Source organism: Onychostruthus taczanowskii, unplaced genomic scaffold, assembly GCF_017590055.1.
Source record: "Onychostruthus taczanowskii isolate IOZ18803 unplaced genomic scaffold, ASM1759005v1 scaffold11, whole genome shotgun sequence".
Classification (NCBI taxonomy): domain Eukaryota; kingdom Metazoa; phylum Chordata; class Aves; order Passeriformes; family Passeridae; genus Onychostruthus; species Onychostruthus taczanowskii.
Window position 1 is genome coordinate 216,009 of NW_024497629.1, and position 26,294 is coordinate 242,302.

General features: G+C 39.8%; 1 protein-coding gene across 3 annotated transcripts in view; it reads left to right on the top strand.

Moving 5' to 3' along the window:
• LOC121344692 (CD2 associated protein) overlaps positions 1-26,294 on the top strand; it is a 77,379-nt gene that overhangs the window by 22,428 nt on the left and 28,657 nt on the right. For all 3 annotated transcript variants that reach the window (XM_041420886.1, XM_041420878.1, XM_041420895.1), the window contains 4 exons: positions 15,509-15,662; positions 19,140-19,240; positions 23,454-23,574; positions 25,881-26,065. In XM_041420886.1, coding sequence (XP_041276820.1) covers positions 15,509-15,662; positions 19,140-19,240; positions 23,454-23,574; positions 25,881-26,065 — 561 coding nt within the window. The remainder of the gene's footprint in view (positions 1-15,508; positions 15,663-19,139; positions 19,241-23,453; positions 23,575-25,880; positions 26,066-26,294) is intronic.

Here is a 26,294-nt window from a genome sequence, read left to right on the forward strand (position 1 = left end):
AAACAAGAACATAAAAAATCCCTAAACCTACCCCTACAGAAGACATCCAGCCATGAGAAAGTTGGCAAAGTGGGGTCCCAGCACAGCTGATACATAATGAAAAACTGCATCCTCAGGCTGTGCTGATGTGGGTTCTTCTGCCTGGATCAAGCTGCTTTATTTGAAGGGGCAATTCTGCTTTACCCTGGACTCTGCTGCTGGCACTGCCTTTTTTTTCTGACTCTGCAAGCTCCTTGGTATAATGCTTCCATATAGTCCAAGTGAATGTAGGTATTCCTGCCCCTTTTGAAGTGAAATTAATTCTTTGCAAACCAAACTATCCAGTGTGTCTTGCTGTGATGCTTTCATGTAAAACCTAAGGGGATATTGGTCCAGTGCTATAAACACTTCTTGACACTTACTTTAAATTTGACAATTTTTCTGAAAAGTTGAAATAGTGAAGTTATTATTTTCTGATTTACTGTGAGGGGTTTTAAGATTTTCCTTTTAAGACTCATGGGAACAATCCAGTTGTTCTCAGAGAGAGTCTCCCACCAAAGGAAAGTTTGTACAAATGCTTTTCATTTGCCTAACATTTTAAAGTTGTTGGTAGTTTAGTGCGAAGTCATTTTTGGGTTTTGAGTCCTGTATAAATAGTAATTTGACCTCAAGTGGTGTTTGATGATCACTGTGCTGATATTCTTAATTAGCTCTCAAGTGCTGTGTAGGGAGAAAGCATCAGCCTCAGCTCTTTGCTGGTTTGTGTGTCATCAGTTTGTCCTGCTGCAAAGATTGGTCAGATGTGACATGTTTGTGTTAATTACCGTGCTTGTTGGGTGTTTTCTTGTCCTTCTGCAGCTGTGGCTTTTATAAACTTTGTTTAAAATTATTTCCATCCTGGCATCTCAGCTGCAGGTATTTTTAACTTTCCAGCTGTTCATATGTGCATGGCATGGTTGGATGTCCTGAATTACAGGGGACAGTCAGTTTTCTAGAAGGTGTAGGGGTTTGGAGAAGCAGAAAGGAAGTTGTGTAGAAGAAAATGATCACTTTTGTTTCATGACAACAGGGATAACTTGCCTTCTTGAACTTTTCTTCAAGATGGTATGTTTAGGCTGGAAGGCTGTTGTGCAGTGGTGAGATTATGGGAAAGCATTACTTGTTAGGGAGGTGAAAGTTGAGTGTTTTCTTCATGGTCAATTTAATTACAGTTTCTTTGTAAAAGTTAATTTACAGGTAGCAATAGTTTGAGAGAATATGTCTGAGAAAGCTGTTGCAGAAAAGTATTTTGGTGGCGTGTTGTTTGTTGGTTGTGCCTCCTCTCAAACCATTCTCATTTGCTGCTGTAGGAGGTTGTTGGATCATGCTGCAGGATCTATGGGATATTACTATGACCAGACTGCTGCAAGTACTAAGCCTCAGCAACTGAACTCAAATGTCCCTTCTTGGCCTGGTGTGCTGTTAGCACCTGCAAGGTGTGGGTGGCCTGCTGGAGGGAGGTGGAAATGAGCTCAAGCAGGGCTGGACTTTGGCCCTGTGCATGAGGAAAGCTCCTGGAGAGGTGGATTTATTTGTTTGTGCTGAGAGCAGCCACCACCATTGGGAGTGGTAAGAACAGTGAGGATGCTGACAGGAGATGAGTATTGATGACTTCTCATGACCCACATGAAAGGGAAGGAGCACAAAAGTCTGAAAGAGGACAGAAATGTGACCAGAGAGCACAAATTGCTGTGGGCAGTACTAAAGGTTGCACCAAGTTTTACATATTTGGTTGCAGAATTCTGGAGCTCTGCCTAAATATTTATCACTTCCTGAGAGGGTCCTCTTACTCTCCTTTTATGAGTGTAATTTCATGCATTAAATGAGGATCTGGCCTGAATGCATTATGTGGTTAAATTTGTGGCTTTTTGGTGACACATATATATATTCACTGGTTTGTTAAGAATTGAACTGTGGCCAGGATATAGCCTCTCCATGGATGGTAAATTTTAATTTGTGCTGATCTGGAAAAGATTAAAATTTGAAGCTGAAAGTGCATGTGTTATCCACTAGATTTGCCTTCATGTGTAAAATTTCAAAACATAATAAATATGACAGATTAAACTGGGTAAACATGTTTTCTTTTTCAAATGTTAGATGTTATTGGAGAAGATAAATTATTTTTAAAAAATAAATAAAAGCCTTTGATTTTCATGAACTGGAGGAGAATTGGGAGGAAGGTTCTAATTCAAGCTAGTTTGTTTTTCCTAATTTTGTTAGTTTGTCTCTTCGTCCTGTGTGAGGGCAGGAAAAGAGCTTGTTGCCTTGGTGCCAGCTGCAAGCTGTCCTTGGCTGTTGGGCAGCACAAGACTGCTTCTTGCCTGTTTGAAAGACAAGTAAAATGTGGACAGGAGGATTATTGCTGCATGCTGCCTGAATATATTGGATGCCCCAGATTCAGACTGTATCCTCACTGCTAAAGCAGATCAGTCCCCTTCTGTTCCCTTCTGGGCTCTACCCATACATCGGACTTACTGCTATTTTATACCACTTCTCGTGCTTTGACAAATGCATCTTTTCTGTCTAAAGTATTACTAAGTGATGTCAACTTCATTTTGGGCTGTTAGAACAGGAAATAGATTTTTGATTATGTCTTCCTTTTATTTCTCAAGTCTTCTAAATATGCGGCATAATTTTAAATTGTGGTGGTAGCTTGTTTCATGCAGTGGTAGCGGTTGGGTCTTTGCTGGCAGAAGTGCAGCAGAGGAAGCTGAGACTGTGTTTTTAATTAAGTTTATTTGTTGTACAGTGTGGGTGTGCTAAGCAGTATGTGACTTTGAAACGCTGCTATTGCTGCTATGGAGAAGGGAAGCTTCTTGTGGATACTGATGTAATGCTGATGCTTGGTACCTTATAACATCATCTGGTAACTTTTTGGTTGTGTTTTAATGGCTTCTACCCAAGCCTTTTGGATATTGATGGGGAGATCCTGGAGAATGACCAGAGCTTGGTGATGTCTGGTTCCTGGTGCCAGCTGGGACCAGGATGTTTTCTGTGAGCCCATCACTTGCTGGGTTAATGAGCAGTCTGAGATGGTCTTTACCCAAAATATGCAGTTCTTGGTGCTAACTTGCATAATTTTTCTTTAAAAGAAAGAGACCTGGTAAACTCAGCTAAAGGGAACCCCATAAAGCTTCTGAAACATCCTCAGATACTACTGTGCAGTGCCACTGTGTGGGGTGGGGAGTGGGAGGGGTTGTAAAGGTTGGCTGTGAGCTCTGTGTGTGGGATATCCGAAGCAGTCCTAAAACCAGGAGATGGTGGTAAATGTACAGTTGAATACAAGCAGGTTAAAAAAAAAAAAAAAAGTGCAGGCAATTACACTGCCTACTTGTGAAGCTCATTTCCTTGAATTCACTTTTCAGTGCTGCAGCTTCTTAAAGATGTTCTGCCTGTATTGCAGAGCTGGGTTTTGGAGTGCACAAGTTTCCAGTGTTATTAACAAAACCTCATCTGAAATTCCTGTTTAAACTGAGTGCATATCCTCTTTGAGTGGGGTTGAATTAGAGTTCTTGTTTCTGACATTGTTATTGCCATTTTTCTGCTTCTTCCTGTATGGGTAATTTAAAATAAACAACTTCATAAATTCCTGAAAGGATTTAGCAGTGGAACCTAGCAGACTTTTATTGTTTCCTTTGAGAGCAGCTTTTCCTTTTTACAACCCATCCCGTGAAAAATGTGCACACATTCGTGTGTTTCCAGTGTGATTTAGAGAAGTGTAGTAATGCTGTTAGATGGCATGTGTGAGGTTTTTTGAGATATTAATGTGTGTGGAATGTGAAAGACTTTTTGATTTTGGGTTGGGTTTTACTTCTGTTTGCTTCTAGACTTTATATAATATACAGGAACAGTTCTCTGAAAGTAAAGATTAAGAGTTCAGGCCTCCTTTCCTTCAGGAAATCCCCCAGACCTCCCTCTTTTCTTAGGCCCAATGAGTCTTAACTCCTTTTTTGCATTTACTTTGGCAAGATGGACTAAGATTCATTTTTGTTGATTTATTTGTTTTGAGTAATTCTCTTCACTCTCCAGACACCTGTTGTTTTGATAACTGGAAGTGATGATGTAGTGTTCATCCTTCTGCTTATTTTCTAAAGGTTTTTGTCTCTACATAGCTGAGAAGTTTTTTAAGAACTGAAGTTCCTTGTTTTATTTCATTTATTGCTATCTTAGTTTTGTAAATAGTTGTATTGTGAGTAATAGGCTTTACATGGTAGTAAAACCAGTTTGATCATAAGCTCACGGCAGTAACTCGGATGAGGGAGGAGCAGTGGATAGTTTAATCAGTAGCTTTCATCAGTTAAGGCAGAGAAGTTTGCCAGCAGGCTCTGGGGACATCGTGGTGAGCGAGCTGGGCACTGCTCTGAGCGAGTTTGGGCCATGCAGCCCCTCAGCCGTGGAGCTGGTGCAGGGACAGCCTCCTGCCCGCACAGGTGTGAGCAGCTGCTGCTGCTCTAGCGCCGAGCCTGGATCCTCTCCAGGTTAACGCGTGAACTTTGCTCGCTGTGACATTTTTCTTCCTCCCCCTAAATAAAAAAAATCTGCAACGCTGGGCGTGCTCGAGCAAATATGTCCTTGGAAGTGGTAAGCTTGCTTTATTTTCCATATGTTCTTAACATCAAATGTTGTAAACAGACTTTGTGTTTCGGGTAGTGAATGGAGACAGCAGGAATTTAAAAGTTATGCTTGCAATATGATTTTGAGAGTTTACTTAGTATATGGTGTAAATTCTTGGTCTTAGAATTGTTTGTGTAATAAAATTACTTGGGGTTGGTTTAGCTCATGTCCCCTTCTGTTGTATAGGGAGATGCTTATAGATTGCATAGAACTACTTTGCTTGCAGAAAGAGTTCCTTTCTAAAAGGATGATTTGTTTTTAGTTGATTCTTTCTGTTCAGCTTCCTGGTCTGTGTGTTTGTGGAAGCTGAACACAGCCCAAGCCTCTTTTCTTTCCTTTTCATCACCCCTAGATGAACATTTCAGAGTAGCACCACTGACCTACCTTCTTAAGCCTGTCTTTGCTGCCTCTGTCCTGTATTCTCACTGTTGGGATGCTGTTAAACAAAAGTGTGCTGTGAGCCAGTGAGAGAAGTTTTGGCTGAAAGCTCCTTCAGGCGTAGCATCTTCCTTAATTCCTTTTCAAAAATTGACCTCACCCAGAACTTTAAACAGGAATCGTGGAGTTGGGAGGGATCGCAGACAAGACAGACTCTTCTAGGTTAGTTCTGATCTGGGCATGATTAAAAAGTGTAGTAACATCAGTTAAAAAAGCAGATGAATAAAAAAACTTTAAAGCAATGGGTATAGGTTAAGCCATATGCATTTAGTTTGAAATAAGTAGGATGTATTTAAGGAATAGAATAAAATACCTATTTCCAAAATGTTGGCATCTGCTCCTTAAAGTATTCTGTCCAAAATCTTTGCATCCAAGTAAGGCTTGGAGAAAACAAGATATACAGCAATTTATCAGTCCTGTTGGTCAAATTATATTTCAGTTTATACAGACTTTTCTTTTGCTTTATTATTGTTTTGAAGAAACTGTCATCACTAGCAGTGGGTTGTGCAGGGAGGTGACACTGAGTGCTTGGAGCAGCACTGCTTCCCAGGCAGAGTAGGCAGCCCTGCTGGTAAGAAGGTAATGTTAGCTTCGCAGCTGACAGTTCTTGTTTCTCAGAAACAAAGATTACATGCAAGATTGAAAGCCATATTAAGTAATTTTGGTTTCAGTGCTGAGGATATGAGAGAAGCGCTGGGCTCTTTGTCTTCAGGCAAGGAGTGAAGCTGAGCACTCAGGCTGGTGCTTTAACACCTGTTGCCAATACTGTGGTGTCAACCCATTGTTCCTGCTGATTTTTCTTCAGGCTTTTGGGGGAACAGGGCCACTGGAGGAGAGTGTCATTTCAGGGGGTACCTTGTGGGTTTGCCTGAGTTGCACTTGCTAATCCATCCATTGGCAAATGCCTGGGATTTTGGGAATGGTGATAATGATGCCTGTGCTTGTGGGGTGAGAGACAAGTCTCTGCTATCCAGCTGTTTTGGCCGGAATAAACAAGGAAACAGGTTTTTTTCCAACTGGAATGTTGGTAATTGGCTTGGGTGAGCCTTGCTTAGGATGTGGAAACTATTGTTTCTAAAAACAACAGTAAAGAAAATTAAATCAACTGAAAACATTGACAGATATAACCAATGGCCAGCATTTTCACTGTGTTTCAGAGCTCACTGTGATTTATTCTTACTTCTGTGACTTTTCCAGTTGAGTCTCTGGATTGACTGCCTGGGCTCAGACCAGTTGGGTCCCAACCCTGTGAATTTTCTCTGTGATGTGACTGTATCTGGCATGAAGAGGGGAATTGTGGAGGTGTTTGATTTAGCATTGTAGGTCTGCTGTTGCTGATCCAGCTCTGCCCACACAGCCACTTGTGGGCACCTGTGTGTCAGGTTGTCTTTTCAGCTGTCACCACATCCACACAGGAATTTCCTTTGTTGGTGTTGGTTTGGGATGTGTGAATTATTTCACATTCCAAGGTAGTATAAATGTCTTGTTTGGTAAGAAAGAGCATGCAAGTGAGTTGACTATTTGAAATATTTATCTTGATGTACTGTTAGATCTGAAATGTCACAGATGCTTTCCTCAAAAGTGAGCTATTTAACTGCAGGAAATTTATTGAAATGATGTGCCCCTTTCCCTGTCCAAGATGACCTGTGCTTTAAGACGTTGAAAAAAATCACCTGAGAAAAAGATTTCACTTTGCATTCACAAACTATTGTTTTATTGTAAGAATAAAAATATGTGGCATTGTGAAGTCTTCAGTGGCTGAATGTGAACACAGAGCGGGGAAAAACACTGGTGGTTCCTGTAATATTTAGTATCTTTTCAAATATGAAATATATATATGTTCATACTGTGTTGTCAAGAGCATGAGAGAAATTGAAAGAGTTTCTAAGTTTTGGCTCAGTGGCAGCGCTGATATGGAACTTTAGGGAACTTAAGGTGCTGTTCTGAAGGACAGCAGGATAAAGCATGATTAATGACCTGTGTGAATACTGCTTAATATGCTAATCATTCCCTCTGATTTGAGTTATCCACGTTTGTAGATTGTCCCTGTGCCTCCTTGCTTTCCTAAATGCCATATCAGCTTGTGATGTTGCTCTGTGGTAACGGCACACTCCTGGGTACTCCCAGAGCTGCTCTGATCGAGCGCGATGGTTTGTGTGGAAGGAGCAGCAGGTTTATACATGTCCTTATTCCTGTACTCACGTGAAGCAGTCTGCTCCTTTGTCTGTCCTTATTTAGTTGTTACACTTGATTCGTGTGTAATTTTATAGCTTTCTCTCCAAGCACAGGAGCAAGGCAACCATTCCCTGCCTGGAGGCTGCAAACAGGGTGTGCTTCATCAGAAGGTGTTTGCAGCCATCACTGAGTAAACTGCACAAAGCATTGCTGGCGTCTCGGGCAGCAGGGACTGAGTGGGCTTGTGCAGGAACATGACTTTTAAGTTTAGACTTTCCCTGTGTACAGACGTCTAAAATACAGCTATAAATATACACTCTGGAATTAGCATATGTAATAAGACCAAAGAGGTCAGTTATCCAGGTGCTGTTTGCTGTAATGTTTGTTACATCCCAGGAGGCTCTGGCTGTGCATTCCAGCCATGTAATTGTAGTCCTTTGCCATATGTCTCATAAATCAACGTGTGTGTACACCCAACACAGTTAATATTAAATCGGTTCTTTTGCTTTTTATGAGGTGGAATGAAATAATCTAAGTGTGAACTTGAAGCTTAAGCCTACTCAAGGGTAGCTGATCTCTGTCTTGTCATCTTGTACTATTTGCACCAATTGTGAGTTTTTTGTTTGGTGGCTCATAATTTTGAGGGGGAAGTTAGGTCTTCTCTCTTGTAGTGCTTTCAGTATTGAGTTTCAAATGTATGTGTTCCTTGAACGCTGGCTTTATTCAATATTATGAGCTGATCTGAAAGTTTATTGTGGTAAATATTTCTAGGGTTTAACAAGCTTTTTTGATGCTCTTCACTTTGTAAAAATATATATTGGTGTATGTATGTGAATTCATTAGCTTTGGACTTGGTGTAATAAGCTGTTGAATTCTTAGAAACTGATGGTGATAAGCATGTTACGTAGATGCTTTCAAAACAGGAGTAGAAAGCAAGATGCATTTTCAATTAAAAATATTAATGATAAAAATAATTAATTTAAAAGTTAATGTTTGAATCTCTGGTAATGCCTAATAACGCCCAATCCTTAAACCTTTTCTAAAATCCACTGAGACTCCAGATTTATATTTTTAGCCCTTTTTTGGCAATCTCTTAAGCATTTAAATATGTGTCCTAGGCAAGATTTGTGAAGGGATGTGGATGTGTCAGTGTTTTAACTTGTGGCCATGAGTGAAATGCTGAAGGTTTTACAAGGAATGCAAAGAGATGGTGCCCTGGAAAAACGATGCAGGGAAGAAGAAAGCTCACTGCAACAGAGTGGAGTCAGAAAGACAGAATAATGGTGAGAAGGAACAAGGGATGTTCTGTGTTAGGCATCAAAGTGAACCTGTGGTGGTTACTGGGTCCCACATTTCTCTGGACCAACAGTAGAGGCAATTAACTGGGAGAAGGGAAAGAAATGTCTTCCTGCCTTCCCATGTGGGGGAAGCTGATAAAACACATGTGCTTTGGGAGCTGGAGCTCTGTCTTGCCTTCTGCCACGTGTGATTCTTGATTTCATTGATCTGAAGCACTATTTTGTGGCTGATAGTTGACAGGACATTAACTGTTATTCTATAAAATAATTACAGGAAATATAATTAAATTTTCATATATATGTATTAGCAAATATAATAGAGAAGAAATGCAATCAGTGTTTTAAAACGCTTTTATCTGGCTATGAACATGACAAGACCATAAAATATTCTTAAGGTATTATTTTCAGAAGTATTTTAAAATGGACTCTTTTCTTAATTAAATGGTTGGGAAACACTGATGTAAAGATCTGTGCTTCCTCTGTTTACTCATGTTAATTTAGGTATCCTTGCTCTGCTGTTGATAGACCAGATGAACTGACTGCTGAGCTTTCCTATATCTGGGCTTTTAAGTTTTGCTTGAGGTCTCTTGTATTTTGCCAATATTAACAAGACTTCATGTCAGATTCTGTTTTGACACTTGCTTGGTGCAAAGTTTATGCGTATCCAATTCTCCATGACAAAATTGAATTATTTGTATCTATAAAAACTATATGCATGTATTTTTATAATCTGTATCAAAATCTGAAACTTCAAGCCTACATCTACAATACCTCTATAGAGTGTTCCTTATGTAGGAAGGTTCAGCTCTTTGTTCTTGACCTTCAAGTATCACAATTATTTGATGACTCAGGTTTTAGCCTGTAAATCTGAAGCAATTCAGTTAATTTTTTATGCTTCCTGGAGATCCCACTTATTCCACATGTTGCATATTGTGAGAAAGTAGTGATGCCTTGCGTGATTGATGATTTTTTTTCTCTCACAAAAGGAGACAGTATGATTAAAATATCTGTATTTAGCATAAAGTATAACACATGTAAAAATGTTGGTAACTTGTTAAACAGTGTTGTGTGATGTGGGTGTGGTTTAATAGAAAGCAACAAGTCAGACTACGAAGAGGCAAAGGCAGGGAGTGATGCTGCCTCTGTTGGTTCAGCCTGATGGTGGGTCAATACTTAAACCCAGTGATTCACTGTTAAACATTCCCTACTTTGACCATAAATTAAGGCGCCAAAAATCAACCCATGGCACCTGTTACACTCTCCAGGAGTGAAGGCTGTCCATCTTGTCTGTTCTTCAGATGGTAGCTGCTTTTATCTTTAGGTGATTTGTTTCTATTTTCAAGAATAATGTTTAATTCTCTGGAGGGTCAGGGGCAGCCTCTGACCTCTCCCATCCAAGCTCTTCTCTTGGGAGGTAGAACCTGCTCTGACCTCCTGAATGCTTCAGGGAAGGAGCTCAGCAGCTTCTCAGCTCTTTTGGTCCATGGATTTTCTTGATGTTTCCCTTTAGCTCAGGTAAAGTAATGAGACAGGTAGGAATAGATGCACGTTACTAATCTTTCTTTCATTGCCTTTATTAAATATTTTGCCTCCAGGCACCAACATTGAGGATGAGAAATCATGTTTTCTACTCAAGGGAGAGACACAGGCAAAATGAAAGGATGTGGAATATCTAAGATTTAAGTGACTGGAGCTGTTAAGGCTGCCATGTTCCTGCCTGTCTGTTGCTGTTACTAAAATTGGAAATATGGTGCCTAAATAATTAGTTATGTGAAGATTTTTTGTGCTCCAGGAACTGAGGTTTCATTGCTCTTGAACAGGTTACATATGACAATCTCTCCTCTGTAGGCAGCTGTACAGATTTTTATATGTATTTATGTACAGTCACATTTCTATGTGGTTTTTTCAGGAATGGGATTTTGCAGGCTGTGAACTTGTATGAACAGAACTATTGCCTGTTTCCAATTCCTCCCTCTCCCCTAAAATGACAGGTTCAACTCTGAGTTACTTATTTTCTACTCAGTAAAATATGAGTCATGGACTTAATTTGTCAGTCCACGAGTTCTTCATTGCTGTTCTGATGCAGAAGAAAAGAGACGAGATAATTGTATGTGTAGGCTCAGACATTTATCTTTGTGTATTCTTTATCTCAGCCTCTTTAGAGATTGAGACCATTATCTGCTTCTTGAGATCTTGATTTAAAATGCACTCAGCCACTTAGAGTAATGCACATCATTTTTGCACAAACTGATGTTACAGTGGAATTAATGTAAGAAGTCTAAAGATGATTGTTCCTTGTATAATGGCATACATAGGAGGAGATGGCAGCTGATGCCTTAATATTTATGCTTGAAGAATCTAGCTAAGGATTTAGATTTGCTGGATAATGAACTTCTCTGTGCCCTATAATTCAGGAATAGACTTTGTATTTTTAACTCTTGGCCTTTCAGACACTCTGACCTGCTTTCTGCATCTCCACTGCCTCCCTGATTTGAGAGCTCTTGGCTTCTGGCGAGGGAAGTGGGGAGGATGCAGCTGTCCCCGCTGGAGCCGCGGCTGGGCAGGCGGTGCTGGAGGGAGGCTGCTCCTGCTGCCTCGGAAGTAGGTCAGGAGCGCCCGCTTGTTCTAACAGCATCATGAGGCTGTGCATGCATTTACATGTGTTGCATTTTTGTTTGCATATAAAGAATAGTTCTTGCATCACACACTGCTGCACTTAAACGATTTTGAGATTTTTATTTGTAAACATACACATTTCTTTGAGGGATTATTAAACTGCGACAGATGCAATTAAAGCAAAAACCACTTTTTTTTTTTTGGCTAGTTAAATTTATAGGCTTGTTTTTTGCCTATCAGGCTGCAGTGAGTTTGTAAGTGTTGTGAAATACACATTTAGTGGAGATTATGAAAACTTCAAACCTTTATGACTGCTGCTGTACTTCACAACAGAACAAGTGGATGGTTGCTTCCCAGTGGAGTGTTTTTTGCGCCAAGATACAGTCTGTATTGACCTTGTACTGCCAAGTCATAAATGCATGAAATCTGCGCTGCTCATGGAAACACTGACAAGCCTTGAACTGCAATGGACTGGCAGAATAAAAATATTAAAATTTCCAGCTGCAGTTAATGTCATATTTCCATTTTAGTTTTGCTGGCTGGCAGTGGCCTCACCTCGGAACAAGATGAAGTGTCCTGGAGTTTTTTGTTGGTATTGTCACAACACAGACTCTCTTTGATAATTTGGGTATACAAGGCTAACTTAAAACCCACCAAAAACAAAGAAAGAAAACTGCCTTGTGAAACCCATGGACAGGAGTCTTGGGCATGCTCAGGTTGGGTATAGTGGTACCTCAGAGATGAGGCCTGTGGCAGTATCATTTTCCAACACCGAAGTTCAAGCAAGCTCTTTGGAAGAGATGTAAGAATTGCAAACTCTTAATAATGTTTTTAACAGGGCATGAATTAAAGTTTGCATCAATAACTGTCAGTTTTGAGAGATCCAGTTGGTCTTTGTGTAGAAATTACTTCCTTTGTGAAAGGAGTCATAAGGATGATACCCAGGATGAAGATGCTGGCAGGGGTGATAGGTGTGTATGTCAGAGGTCCTGAAGTGTGCTTTTGAAAATGAATCTTGGAGCACTTCCCTGCTGTTAAAAGACTGATGTGAACTACAAGGTTGTGGTGAAGTGGATCACATGCAGGTGTGGAGACCAGGGCTTCCTGAATTTGTTTCAGTTTGGTTTAACTTTAGTATAGTTTATAATGCCCCAAGGAAGGATAATTAATGTTGCAGTTCTTCTTTACCAATGAGAACAAAAGAATAGTTCTTGCTTTACAAGAGGGTTACAAAGGGTAGAGGGTTAAATATGAAAAAAAGCCATTCCTGGCATTGCTTACTGACACCTTCTGTAGTTCTTTGTCAAAACTAGATTTATGCCTGGCTGCTGTGGCAGAACTCTCGTGTGTGGTTGTTTTTTCTCTCCTTGCTGCAAAGCAGTTCCATGTGATGCTCCAGTGCTGTTTTCTGATACACAAAGTAAAACATCATTGTCAACTCTGATTCAAACCTGGCTGGTACCAGCCCCATACCCACATCTGCTCCTTGTAAATCTGACATTTGCAGTCTCTCTGCTCCTGTTTTTATCACAATCACCTTGAATTTCTTGCATCCTATTCGCTTTTGTGTGTCTTGGATTAGGATGATTTCTCTTAACTGTGTATTAAGTGTTCACAGCTTTCCTATGCTGGCTGTGGTAGGAAGGTACAGAGAGTGCCTTCCTGGTGCTGCCGGGCTCTCCCACTGTCTGATTGTTCTTTTTGATTGTTCCGGCTGCTGAGGAAATTCTTCATCAGTAAATCTTCAGCCTTTGCGTCGGGCAACAAGATTTTCTGCATGTAATGACTACCCACAGAATTATTTTAGATCCTATTTTTTAATGTGGATATTCTTAAATGTAATTCCACTGTACTTCCTGCTAAAATTTGCAATTGTCTTTGTTAGACCCACAGTATTTTCCACCTGTCACTACTTCAGGTGGAGATTCAAGCCTGGCAAGAAAGTTGCTCAAGCATTCCTCTTTTTGTGTTGGATCTTTGGTCTTTTGTAGTGGGCACTGCTTATAATTTCCTGTTATTTATAACCTATCCATTATTTTGCTGCCTTTGATGCTGAACTTAAAAGTGTATTGTCTGTTTAATTCAAATTACTGATTAAGGTGGTGCTTATCTCACAATATTTTCTAGCATTTGGAAGTGGTTGTGTTGGTTTTTGTTCTTTTTTCTTCTAATAAATAAATGAAAAAAAAAAAAAAAGAGTAATGTTTTTGACCAAGCTGCCTATGTGGGACTTCCCCACTTCCTTTTTGTATCTCTGTGCTTTTTACAAAGCAATTGAAGCAGCTGCTTCTGAAGTCTTTTGCAGAGTGCTGACCTCGGGAAGGAGCCTGGAGCTGTCTCCTCACTAGAAAGTGTTACAATTGAGAAACCTGGGGAAGTACTAGTTCCTGGAGCAGCTTGGAGATTTTAAAACCTGTATAAATTGCATAGAAAAAAAAAATTAAAAATCCAGGGGCAGGCAGAAGCACTCTAGGCAGATTTTCAAGTGCCAGTATTGTTTTTAAGATGAGCAGAATATTTTGACAGCAAGGCAGCTAGAAAGGCATTTTGGAGGTGACAAACGTTTCAGCTGTAGCCAAATTTTATTACTTATGGTTTTATCAGACTTCTCATTAATGGGCCAAAAAACAGCTGTAGGCATGAGTATGACAAAATCTTTGAAATATGAAATGTCTGCTCAAATGAGAGGTAGACAGGATACTATGCTATTCCAGTGGGGTTAGTTTTTATCTGTTTTGGGGTTTTTTTGAACTTGGAAGATGGGATGGATCTCAGCAGAGCTAAGATCTCCAGGGCAAAAGTCACCGTGGAGGAAGGAGAGTAACAGCAGGAACTACTCGACTGTTTTCTAAAAAGCCTTTTTTATGTAATGGAGAGGAGTGGGAGGAAAGATCTTGCTGTCTGTAGTCTTGCTCTGTTCTTTTGAGAAATTGGAAGGTGCTTTAGTCTGTTTAACTTGAGATTCACAGTATGTTTGAAAGCATCAGTGGGTGTTCAAACCTGCTGAATTTTCCAGCTGGACAGCTACAAGTAAGAAAGCTGGACTGTAGTAGTCCAAAAAGCACCAGACAGATAGATCCTGGGGAATATGTTTCTCATATTTTTGGCATTTTATCATTGTATGGGCTTTGTTGTCTTGAAGCTCATGTTCAAGACTTCACACGACATGAGTAAGTGTATATATATGCCTTGCCAATTCTGTTTTCAAGTATTAAATATTTTATTGCAACTACAGCTGCAATAACTCATGGAGTTTTTAACCAGTGGCTACTGATGGTGGATACAAGAATTGTTGTGAAGTGGATCACAAAAAGCTGCAAGTACTTACGGGTGTTTGCATCCCCAGGGGTGCTGTGGAGGCAGACGAGACCATGGGTGCAGAAAGGGATTCAGCAGCTCCAGCTGCAGGCACAGGAGGGAGGGGAGGTGATCCATCTCCCTGATGGAATCCTTATGGGTGCTCTGGGAACGTGGGAGGATCTGAGCTGCAGGAGCTCTAAAGAGCATCTGGGATTTTGGCTGCTGGAAGCTGTGTTCTGCAATAGATGGGCCATTGATCCGACTTAATGGGTTTGGTCTTGTGCAAAGTGGTGATTTCCTTCTTTCAGCATATATGTTCTCCAGTGGAATGCCATTAAATGAGCTGATGCAGTAGAGTAACTGTTGCTGCTTGGCCTTTTTTGCTGTTTGGTGCTTTCCTGTTTATAGCTTCTCAGTCTTATTTGGCACAATCAATTTCAGTGCTAACATTCTAATTTAGAAAGATTAGGAGAGTGGGAGACATGAACCAAAAAAATGGTATCTCTGTTATTTTCCTCTTAGATCTTCCCTCTCACTTGCTCCCACTCTGTTTTTTGGAGCTCACTTTCTTTTCTGCTCACATCTTTCAGCAGTGCAATTGCATGTCTCATTTGTAAACACATGAGAGCTTTCTGTGGAAGAGATGATCACCTAATACTCTTTTATGTATGAAAATATTTTAGTATCCTACCCTATGGTCTGTCATTCAAGTAATATTTATTTCTTAAAAATGTTTTCAAATACAATCTGTTACATAAAAGTTGTAATATGAGACTTCTGGATTCAAAGCTAAAGTAGATGGCTAAAATGCTGCCCGTTTCTGATTTTTCTCAGCACCTTACCTGTTTACTAACACAATTGTATGGAAAGGTCAAATTTATTACAGTCTTGGCTATGTTTAGTTGTAGGATGAAGGCCATGATTTTTGAGTATAATATGTCATTATACCCAAAAGGGTAAGTACCTGAAATGTATTAGTACCTGTTTAAAACCACTGACCTCTTGGGTAATTTAAGTGGCCTCTAAGTCTTTTAAATCTCTTGTTTCAGGAAGTTAAAAAGGATGTAGAGCCCAAGGATGATGCTGTGCCACTCAGAAGGGAGAAATCTGGCAATGTAGCCAGCCTTGTGCAGCGTATGAGCAGCTATGGGCTTCCAGCAGGAGGATTTCAGCCTCATCCCCCGTCCAAAGGCTTCAAGAAGAGTACGTGGTCTTTCCAATTCCTTCAATCGCGCATGCTGCTGACGTGCATTTTTAAAATAAACATAAATCATTTAATGCATGACTTAGTTTTAAGGTTATGTGGAAAACTAGTAACATAGGAGGAAAAACTTATTCAGAGACAAATTTTGCTCCTGTATGTATGGGCAGAAAGCTTAAATGTAGCTTTTAACATCAGTAATAGGGATGAATTTTCCTGTGAACAGGATTTAGACTCCTTCCAGATGTCAGAGAGCTCTGTTTGTATTATCAGGTACCCGAATGGAGAGCTGCATGCCTGTTCATGATAATAAAAAATTTTCCTGTGGTCATTTTAAAAGAAAAATTGAAATATGAAAACATCAAGTTTTGCTACAAATTCAAGGCTTTGACAAGGAAAACGCTGTATAGTTCAGATTCTTCCTGATAGGCTCGCTTCTGGTGTGAAATAAGGTGCAGTTTGTGGTGTTAACAAAAAATAATAGTTTTCCTTTTGTTCCAATAAACAGGATGGCAGGAGTGTAGTACTGGTGCTTCTGTATCTGTGGGTTCTTTGTTATAATGCCAGTTTTTATATCAAAGTGACTGAAGCCTAGAGAAGAAAGCTTACCATTGCCTGCATCCAGCAAATGGGCTCATGATTTGTATTTGGTCATACCAATCTCTTGTAAGATACTGCTTTAAATTGCTGTGGCTTCTTCTGTCTTAAAAGGTTTTGAAGGCATTTATGATTTAAGCTTGCTTTATTAAAAAAAAAAAAGTTCAGAACTTATGGTTCTGGCATGTTTATGCTTTGAGGTTTTGCCTGTATTCCACCAGTTGTTATTTAAAACCCTGAAACAGGACCACCACCACCTTTACAAAGTTTTTGAGACTTTGTTCCAGGAACTAAGGATTTGAAATCACTTTTTAGTGACTCTGATCTGTGTATGCGTGTTGGCAAAAGCATGTAGCTGCCTGTTGGATGTTTCCACAGCAGACTTTGGAGAAATCCAACCTGAAAGATTAATGCTGTTCCTAGATAAATACAGCCAGGCTCTGGAAGGGAAACAATGATCTTATGGGTCCTTCCACCTGGAGGTATTGTAGGATTCTGTGAACATGATGTGATACCTGTTCAGCTGTCAGCTGTTGTTCTGGTCACCGTAACCCTGGAATGTTCCCATATTTTCCATGTCACATCCTCGTGCTGGTGGCTATGGCCAGGGTAGAAGATACAGTTTGGTCTCAAACTCTGCTTCTGGCTCTGACTACTCTCATCCTTCTGGAGAAAATGGTGTTCAAGCACTTCCCTTTAGGCACACAGCTGTTCACCTGGTGCAGTGACAGTCTCTGCATTTCCATTTCACTTGCTGTTCCCTTTTTCCTGGAAAACTGTTTGAACAGCTCCTGCAGATCCTATTTGCTATGTGCCTGGGCAATCACTTGCTTTTTAGAGCTAAGTTGTCTTTGTGTTTCTGGTTTTTCACTTGCTGAAATGAGCATGCAGCTCTCCCTGAATTCAGGTATTTTTGTGTCAGGTGGGTGGTAAGCTGCAGCAGAATTCCTATCAATTAGATGTCTGCCTGTGGTTTAGCAGAAAGAAGATACAAAAGGTGTGCTAAGTAACAGCAACAAAGAGCTAAATTTGGTTTACCCTATACAAAACAAACAAAACCTGAAGCCAGACAGGTTGTTTTGGAAAGGGACAGAATTGCCTGCAGGCTGCCAGCCCAGCAGTCCTGCAGCAGCACGTGAAGCTGGAGTTCTGTTCTCTGAGAGGACAGGTTCCATTCCTCTAGGTTATTCCAGGGATTTTCAAAAGTGGGAGGCAGTACTTCCTAAATTGTGTCACTGGAAACAGACCTCAGAGGAGAGGGAGGTTTCTGCATGTGAAATGCATCCATAGGTTCCCTCCCACTCCCATTTAGATATAATTACACTATGAAAAGGAACACTGAGATCAAATTTATGCCAAATGGCAGTGACTTTTAAGTTTGCCTTTTTTTGGTATCAGTTAATCTCCTACCAAACAGAAGCCTTGAAAGCACTGCAGGAGGCAGTAAAGGCTATTGAACCATTTATTGCAATTACTCTGAACTGAACAATCCCTCTGGGCTCGTGCATGAGTTCCAGTGGAGGTAAAAGCAGGGTATATTATGTGGGCAATTATGTGTTACTAGAAATAACCCATAAAGCTTCATATTTCTGGTTTATTTGTTTCTTGCATAGATCATATACCAGCATGTAGAAAATTCTCGATTTGGTGAGCCCTCTCTCAGACATTTTAAATGCTGGTTATTACTCTGATGCCTGGCCTGCTTTGTATTGAGATGCTGGGTGTGGTTTTCTAAATGCCTTGCTCTGGACTTTGAACAGTGCTGTAAAAAGACAAGGATAAATCTTGGAGGCAGTATCCGTGTTTTGAAATGTTTTTACACAGCTAATCTTAATTGCTGAAGCTTGAGTGTGGAAGGAGTACAAAGTATAAGAGAGAGAGCATGGAAATCACACAGCTCCTACAAGCTTAGGCTTTACCACTCCAAGCTTTTGATTAATATTTTCACTTAAACTGTGGCAGATTTTTTTTGAGGAGGATAGGGACCATGCATAGGTCATAACTCAAGATGATAATTGTCTTCAAAAGCATGCTGGCTGCTCTGTTGTGGAAAAGGTCTGAAGGCATGGCCTCTTGTTTGAAGGAGAAGTGCATAAACTGTCTGCATTCAGCAGCAGCAGCGCTGCAGGATATGTGCAGAGCAATTAGGCAGTGTGGGTTCACACCACTGTGGCTGCAGGGCTTGAGTTCTCAGAAGCCACTTCAATGCTCTCCCCTCTTAAGATGTCATTTTGCCTTTTTATTGTCTGCAGCACTTTAATGGTATGGGGCAATCAGCTGAAAACTGCACTTGATTTTAATCTTGCCTTTGTCAGACTGCTAATTGACACTTTGAATTACTAGATGCCATACTGGCACTGAGAAAAGGTAGGGTTTATTTTTTAAATCACAGATAAAAATTAGTTCAGATTTTGAAATATAAGCCCAACAAATGTTGGCATTACCTCAGAGGTGTGGTCTTTGTTAGAGGCCAGAAGGTCTGTAAGCTCTCCAGTGTGGTGCATAACAAAAGTTGTTCCTACTTTCAAGATTATTTAAGGACTGGAGGCTCAAACTTGCACATTTTCTTCCAAGTGGGTACTAACTGGCAGTGATTCCCATTCTTGCAAATTTTGGTTGGGAAATAGCTTGAGAAATCACTGTAGTGGGGATTTACCTGACTTGCTTGTGTCAACATGCTTTTTATAGCAGGTTGGTAAGGTGCAGTGTTCGTTTATCAGAACTATGGCTCCCTAGCCTAAGGTCACCCAAGCAAACCACAAAATCAGGATCAAAAGCTGCATGGCTTTTTGGAATGGTTTCTGGGTCTTCAGGAGCAGAATGTAGGAAAGATGAGTTCTCCTTTATGAGTGTTCTTACTTTTGTTGTTTCCCTTGGATCAGGGTCCAAGAAGCGGCAGTGCAAAGTGCTCTTCGACTACGTCCCGCTGAATGAGGATGAGCTGGAGCTCAGGCTGGGGGATGTGATTGACATCATTGATGAGGTAAGCTGTTCTGCAGAGCTGGCCATTCATGTGCTGAGAGTACAAACCACTTTTTTGGCTGATTATTTGTATTACAAACATGTTGGGAAAATAACATGGGAAGTAGTGTTTTTGCAGCTAAAGTTAATAATTCTGGAGCTTTTTCTCTCAGGATCTAATACTAAAACTATGAATGCTAGGTGTTTAAAAGAAATATTTGATCATCACAGTAATAAATTGTGATCTGTTACACATTCATTTTTTGAAAGGGTTTTGCAGTTCTTTGGCCCTGTCTGTGTGATCCTTGGCTTTAGCATGCTCGTGGTAAAACTGTTGGACCACTTTCTCTAGGCTGACATACTCCAAATTGGTATAGATGAAAAATGTTATTTGACTTGATTTGGCAGTTTCAAGTTCTCTTGTAAACTCATTGAGTTGGAGTGGTGGTTTCTTATCTTTTCTTACCCACGTGCTTCCTTGGTGTCTGTTCCATTCAATAGCAGTGGTGGGAAGCTTGTATCTGTCGGAGGAGTGTCTCTTCCAAATGTGAAATCTGTCAGGGAAGCTGCGGTAAAGATCAGAGTGATTGTGGAAGGAATCTTTTTAGAATTCCGTTGAAAACTTCTGCACGGCAGGCTCTGACCTTCACTGGTGCCATCTCTTCCTCCCTGAGGCTCTGAGGAGGGAGAGTGAAGCTTTCTTTCTAGCCATGTGTTGGTGGTGGTGCTTTTTAAGTAGCTTTATGAGAGTGTGTTTTTCATGTGCATGACCCTATTGGGAAGAGAGTGCTTAACCTGACAGTTGCCAAGGAGACTTCCATTTTCCTAGCAAGGAAAAAACTATTCCCTTAGATGCATTTGCACCAATAATTTCAGAATTTAATATCTGAGAGTAAACAGAGCAAGTGACTTGCAAAACCTGCTCACTAAACTCGCAGTTTCATAAATACCTTTGTGTGTGGGTGTTTTTAGAGGAGTGTTCCTGGGTAACCTCAGCAGTTTAATTTGTGGATGGTGCCTGCACTGGCAGTTGTGACTGGATAGTCCAGTGTAAGCATTCATGAGGGAGCACGTGCAGTGAACTATTGTGGAAACAACTCTTTTGCTTGCACATGTCAGCACCTGGAATTATTTTCAGAGGGGTGTGCAGTGTCATGTACCAGAGATGGCCAAATAGCCAAACAGAATAAAAAAATTAGAGCATTTCCTCATCTGGTTTCTTAACGAAGTGTGGATTATATTTTATTATTTAGAGGTTTTTTTTTTTTTTTTTTTGTTAGTTTCCATGCTTATTCCTTTTTTAATGATTTGAAAATATGTTTTTGTAGTACCCAGTCTTTGCTACTTCTTTGACAAATTTTTAGGGAAATGCTACCTGATGGAAAAATAGTGCAGTTTACTATGATCACAGAGCTGTTTGCACACTGTTTTCATGGTGACGTAGAAGAGACCTGACAGGTGTAGACTATGTCTGTCTGCTTCATGAAACTGTACTGATGGGACCACAAATGTAAAGAATGATTGATAGAAAATACTGTCCATTGGTTGTGTAATATGCTGGGATAACTTGCCTTAGGTAATTTGTCCTCAGTACTATGAGGTAGCTTGCTTCTGTTAATGTATAAAAGCTGCTGTTTCTGTACATGCAGATGACTTGTAACTGTTACTTCGAGGAAAAATTGTTTGGTCATCTCTTTCTGTGGGGCAAGTAAGCTCTGTGAGGGGATCAGCTCTATTAGTTACTTGGAAATAATTCAATATTTAGCCCTTGAGTGGTTTTTGTAAATTGTGTTGATATAAGTGACACCACTGATCATGAAATCAAAGGTGAAGGCAAAAGGGTTCAGAAATTAAATGGTTGATATTGAAGAGAGCAGAAGTAACTTTTCGGGAAGAAAATTGTGCTGTGTGCTGGCTGAATCCAGAGGGCTTTTTGTTTATAGAACGTCACGTGGGTTTTACACATGAAGAACATGCGCAGAGCAAACGTGGTGGCTGTGTCATTGCTCTAAAACCTTTGTTTCTCCTTTATATCTTCCCCTCTCTCCTCTCAGGAGCAGCACTAAATATCAGATTTATTTTTGTAGTATTATAGTTTTAGTATTTGCATGTTGTCTTTTCAAGCAAAATAAAATATCATATAACATTATCAGGGAAGTTTGTAGTAAAAAAAAAAAAATAAAACACAACAGATTGGTAAGCTCCTTATTTCAGCCTTCTTCCCCATTTTTTCTTTGGAAATCTGAGTTTTTAGTACAAATAAGTCAATGGGATTCACACTGAAAAAAAAAGTTCTGGTGTGTGTACCAGAGCTGTACCTCCCTCTTGTATAGTAAAAAAAAGAAAAACACAACAGATTGGTAAGCTGCTTATTTCAGCCTTCTTCCCCATGTTTTCTTTGGAAATCTGAGGTTTTTGTACAAATAAGTCAATAGGATTCACACTGAAAAAAAAAAAAGTTCTGGTGTGTGTACCAGAGCTGTACCTCCCTCTTGTGGAAATTGGATCATATGATAATATTTTGGAATGGAAGAGAAGGGTTATGAAATTGTCATCTGTGTTGCTGCTGCTAACAGATGTGCAGATGTTCTCCCCCAAAGCATGGAGAACTTTTTTAACCTGTGTCTTAATGCTGATGAAAGAAACCTTTTCTGGCAATAGTTTATGTGTAGTCAGGGGTTTATATAAAGGCAGTATGGTGAGGAGGCTGAGTGAGTGTGCCCGAGAAATTTTGGGTTTGTTCCTGAGTGCCTCTGAGTTGGCATCACTTTGCTTTGCTGTAAAGTGCTTTGCTGACCACATCTCTTGGCAGAAGAATAAATGGATGCTCAAGTCACTTTCTGTATTCTGTAACCATTAAAAGTCCCTTTCTCATGGCTCCTGAGTGAGTGGTATGGGTGAGTAAAGGCATTTTTACTTTAGTTTTCTGTTATGTGTTCCATTAAACCTGAGCTGCCAGAGGCTGGGCAGCACTTGCCAGGAATCTGTGCCTAAAATTTGTTTCAGAGGACCAGTCTCTGAGTTTGAATCATCCACAACAAAGCTGTATTTTTGCACCAGGATGCCTTTAAAAACTACAGTGCTCTTTTCATTGCCAGTGTCTGCAGCTGCCAGGTTCTCCTTGGGCTCTGCTTGCCTGGAGGTGGACTGGCATTTAAAAACTATGCCTGTCTGTCAGGCATAGTGACCTAAAAAGCCAGGCTAAAAAAAGATAATGCAAACAGCTGCTGCTTGGTTTGCTTTTTCCTTTTCCTCTTGCTTTCCTTTCTTAAAAACAGCTTTCCAGCCTCACAACAGGGCAACCCAAAAAAAAGATTCTGAAAATTTATCTTAATTGTAGTTTTTAACTTGTGCTCAGTAGGTAAATAATCTGAATTTATTTAATACATTTTGAAAACTGTTCATAAATTCAAAGGGCACAATTCTTGGTCCTTTGACATCATTTTGCCCCATCGCCTCTTCCTGCCCTGCTTTTGCTTGTTCTGCTTTAGACCATGTGGGGTATTCCTGATAAACTTTCCAATATATTGCCAGCCTTAGGACTGCTGTGTGCCACCACAAAATTCTCGTGGACTTGGTGAGGTTGGTCAGGTCTGATGGGCAAGTTCCTGCCCCTGTGGTGCATGTAGGGCCAGGCTGTGCTGTTCAGCCTCCTGCTAGAGGGAGTGGATAGCTTAATTTTCCATTTCTCAGTTGTCCTGAAGGACTTTTCTCTGTTCTACCCCATATTAAATTTTATCTTTGAAACTTTTTGTTTGATCAAAATAGTGTGAAGCTGCCCTGTGGATATGAGGCCAGTTGGAGAGCAGGACTGGTGGAAACTGGACAAGACAGAGGAAAAGACAGATGGACAGCAAAAACACATAAAAATTTCCATGGACACACAGACTCAAAGTTTCATCTGTATTTCATGAACAGATTAATATTTCTTTGTTGTGTGAAATGTACAGTGCCTCTTACTCTGTCTTGAGGAAGTTGATGAACATATTGCTTCTTTTTAGGATTAACTGGAATGGGGCTAATCTCCTGTTAGGATCATTGCTGTAGTGATACAAGTAACATTAAATTGTTTTCTTCCTCTTCTTTTTGTCTAATGCTTTTACATGTTTGGTAGGTTTCTTTATAAAGAAATGGTGCTAATTTGAACTTTCCCCAAAGTTGGTTGTAGAGTTTGTATGAAATTGATAGGAATTTCCTTTTACTCCATTGGTAATGTGCAAAATATTTCTATACAGGTAGAAGAAGGATGGTGGAGTGGAATACTGAATGGCAAGGCAGGGATGTTTCCTTCAAACTTTGTGAAAGAATTGGAATCAACAGATGATGGAGAAACACAGGATGCTCTGGATGACACAGGTAGTGTTCTGTTTGTTGCAAACTCTTAGCAAAGTAATTTTTGATTTCTGGTATAATTTGGAGTACTATAGTTAAAGTACAACAGAGTTGTAAAGAATTCAGTCTTCCTAAGACTGATGTTCCAATTTCTTTCCAGAAAGTGTTAATGCTGAGTATGAGGATACCTGTCTGCTCCCACCTTCACTCATAATAAAATTGCGGTCAAAGTCTTAATCTTGCAAATGTGTTACACACTTTATCACTAGAAATTTTATCATATTCAAAGGTGATATTTTTTAGACTTGGATATAAAATTATTCTTTTGTTTAATAGCTTTTTTCAGTCTTATTCTCACAGACATGAGCTCTCTAAAACAGAAAATTCAAGTGTTTAACCAAGTCATTTGGGAATCAAAACAGTGTGGAGAGCCTCAACTTAAAATGAGTCCAGGAAAGGAGATCCCAGTTCTTAGGCCTTAGATTGTTTTAATCTAACAATAAAATGTTTTTAAGGCAGGATTTACCTTTGGCTGTCCTTTTCTGGCCATGACTGTATAGCTGGGGCAGAAGCAGATGCTCTGTGGCTGAACAGTAGCTGAGTGGTGCCAGGCAGGTCTGCGCTTTACAGGCAATTACTCTGTTCCCTTGAAAATGCACTTTAGAAATATTTCAGTCTGTGAAGATCAGTTTGAAAGGGATTTGTGATATGGTATTGCTGAAACAGGAATGGGTTTTGGGAACATCATAGCAGAAATTAATTGATTTTTAAAAGACAGTGGTCTAACATTGGAGAAAAACAGGTTGTTTTTTTTTTTTAACTTGTGGTAATGTGCACCCTCATTTACATGGTGTCCAGTACTGACTGCTTCAAACAAGGGCTTGCTCAGACATAGGAAAGAACCTGGCTTGGAATTTCTTTTTTTTTTTTGAAATTGTGGAAATCACAGTAGCATAAAATAAGAGTTTGACTTGAGCAGTCCCAAATAGCTCAGTGGCTGTTTCCTTGGAGATCAAGTTCCCTGAGTTTAGTGGGGTCTGGTGCAGTGAATTTATAAATGGGCATGGCATTGATCTAATTCCTGAATACTGAGATCAGTGACACTGCATGGTAATTTGAAGTAATTGTATTTTCTGTCAGTACCTTAAAAGTTGGAGTGTTCAGCCCCCCATCCCCCAGGGTTTGTGTTTAATGCTCCGTACTTTCACAGTCAGGGTCCCTCCTCACCCTTGGGAAACAGTAACTTCCTCTTTCACTCACCTGTGGTCATTCAAAGGTGCAGCCTGGACTTTGCTCACCAAAGGGATGTGTAGCTGTCCTATGAGGTATAAGGGGGATATAACTAATTAAAGAGCATCTGGGTAGGCAAAAGGTGAGCAACTGAAGTCAAGAGCAACTTAGCTTCACAGCACTATCAAAATATCTTAAACTAATGATATAAGGAAGAGTCTTTAATTTTTATTGCAGTTCATAGGCTTGCATGTGCTGAAAAGAACTTGACCCAAAGGCTAAAAGATGTGGAGGCAATTTTGACTTTGGTTTATAAAAGCTGTCTGTTTTCACATGACTGTCTCCTAGAATTCTGCATGCAAAAGTTGCTTGACTGTGTATACTAATTTGTGGGTTTTAACAGATCTAACCATAATTTAAAAAATGTTGCAAAGCTCTTAGCCACAAAATTAAGTTACTCTCTGAAATACTTTTCTGAGAGGTGGATAAATGCTGTCCCTTAAAACTGAAAGATTAAAAGAATTGTAAATAGTTGAATTATCCAGCAGTGATTAATTTCCAACAACTGTATCTGGTTTGAATGCTTGGAGCATTTTGAGCAATAAGAAAATGTCTCTTTGGTTCCTTGAGAGGCATCACTCTGCCACTGAAATACACTCTGTTTTCCTGTGACAGTTGAAGCATGTTTGGATTAATTATGGACCTTTATTGATTATTGCTTTCTGTGGTTGTAGCTGTTCAAATGAGAAGCTTTTAAATGTTGGACTAAAATGCCATTTTCGAGAGTGCATAAGCAGCGTTTCATAAAACTAATGGAAAACACTGTGGAACCTGAGTGCTAATTGAAATAGCAAGAATATTAGTGAGCTGTTGATTTAGTTGCAAGAGTAATCAGGACAAAACTGATGTAATTTAAGTTGGTCTTACATTAAATGCAAAATGAGAACAAATGTGAGGTGTTACAGCTACAGTGGTGTTCATGGAAAAGCTCTTTATCAGGAGCAGTGCACAAAGCTGTTCTGCTTCCACTTTTTTTCCCAGAAGAGCAAATAAATAATTTCAGCTTTTAAAATAGCTTTCCCTTTCTATTTTATTTTCAGAGCCTGTTTTTAATAGTCCTACCTCACCTGTGACCTCTCCAGGAAATGGGGGTGAACCTGCTTTGGGACCAGCACAGCCAAAGAAAATCCGAGGTGTTGGGTTTGGAGATATCTTTAAGGAAGGCTCAGTGAAACTTAAAACAAGATTATCCAGTAATGAATCAGAAGATAAAAAGCAAGATAAGGTTTGTAGTGGTACATATTGTTCTTTTGAGATTTCCTGTAAAAATAATTTAGGAGATGTGGAATCTGACTATTACCCTCTCATAGAGCTCTTGCCTATAAAACAAAACAAATCCCCTTGAATGTTTCACAGTAAGTTGTATTTAACATTGATTCCAAAAGGTCTATTCAAATGTCTTGGTATTTAAACTATTAGTGACTGAAAACCAAGCTGATACATAAATTCTCTTT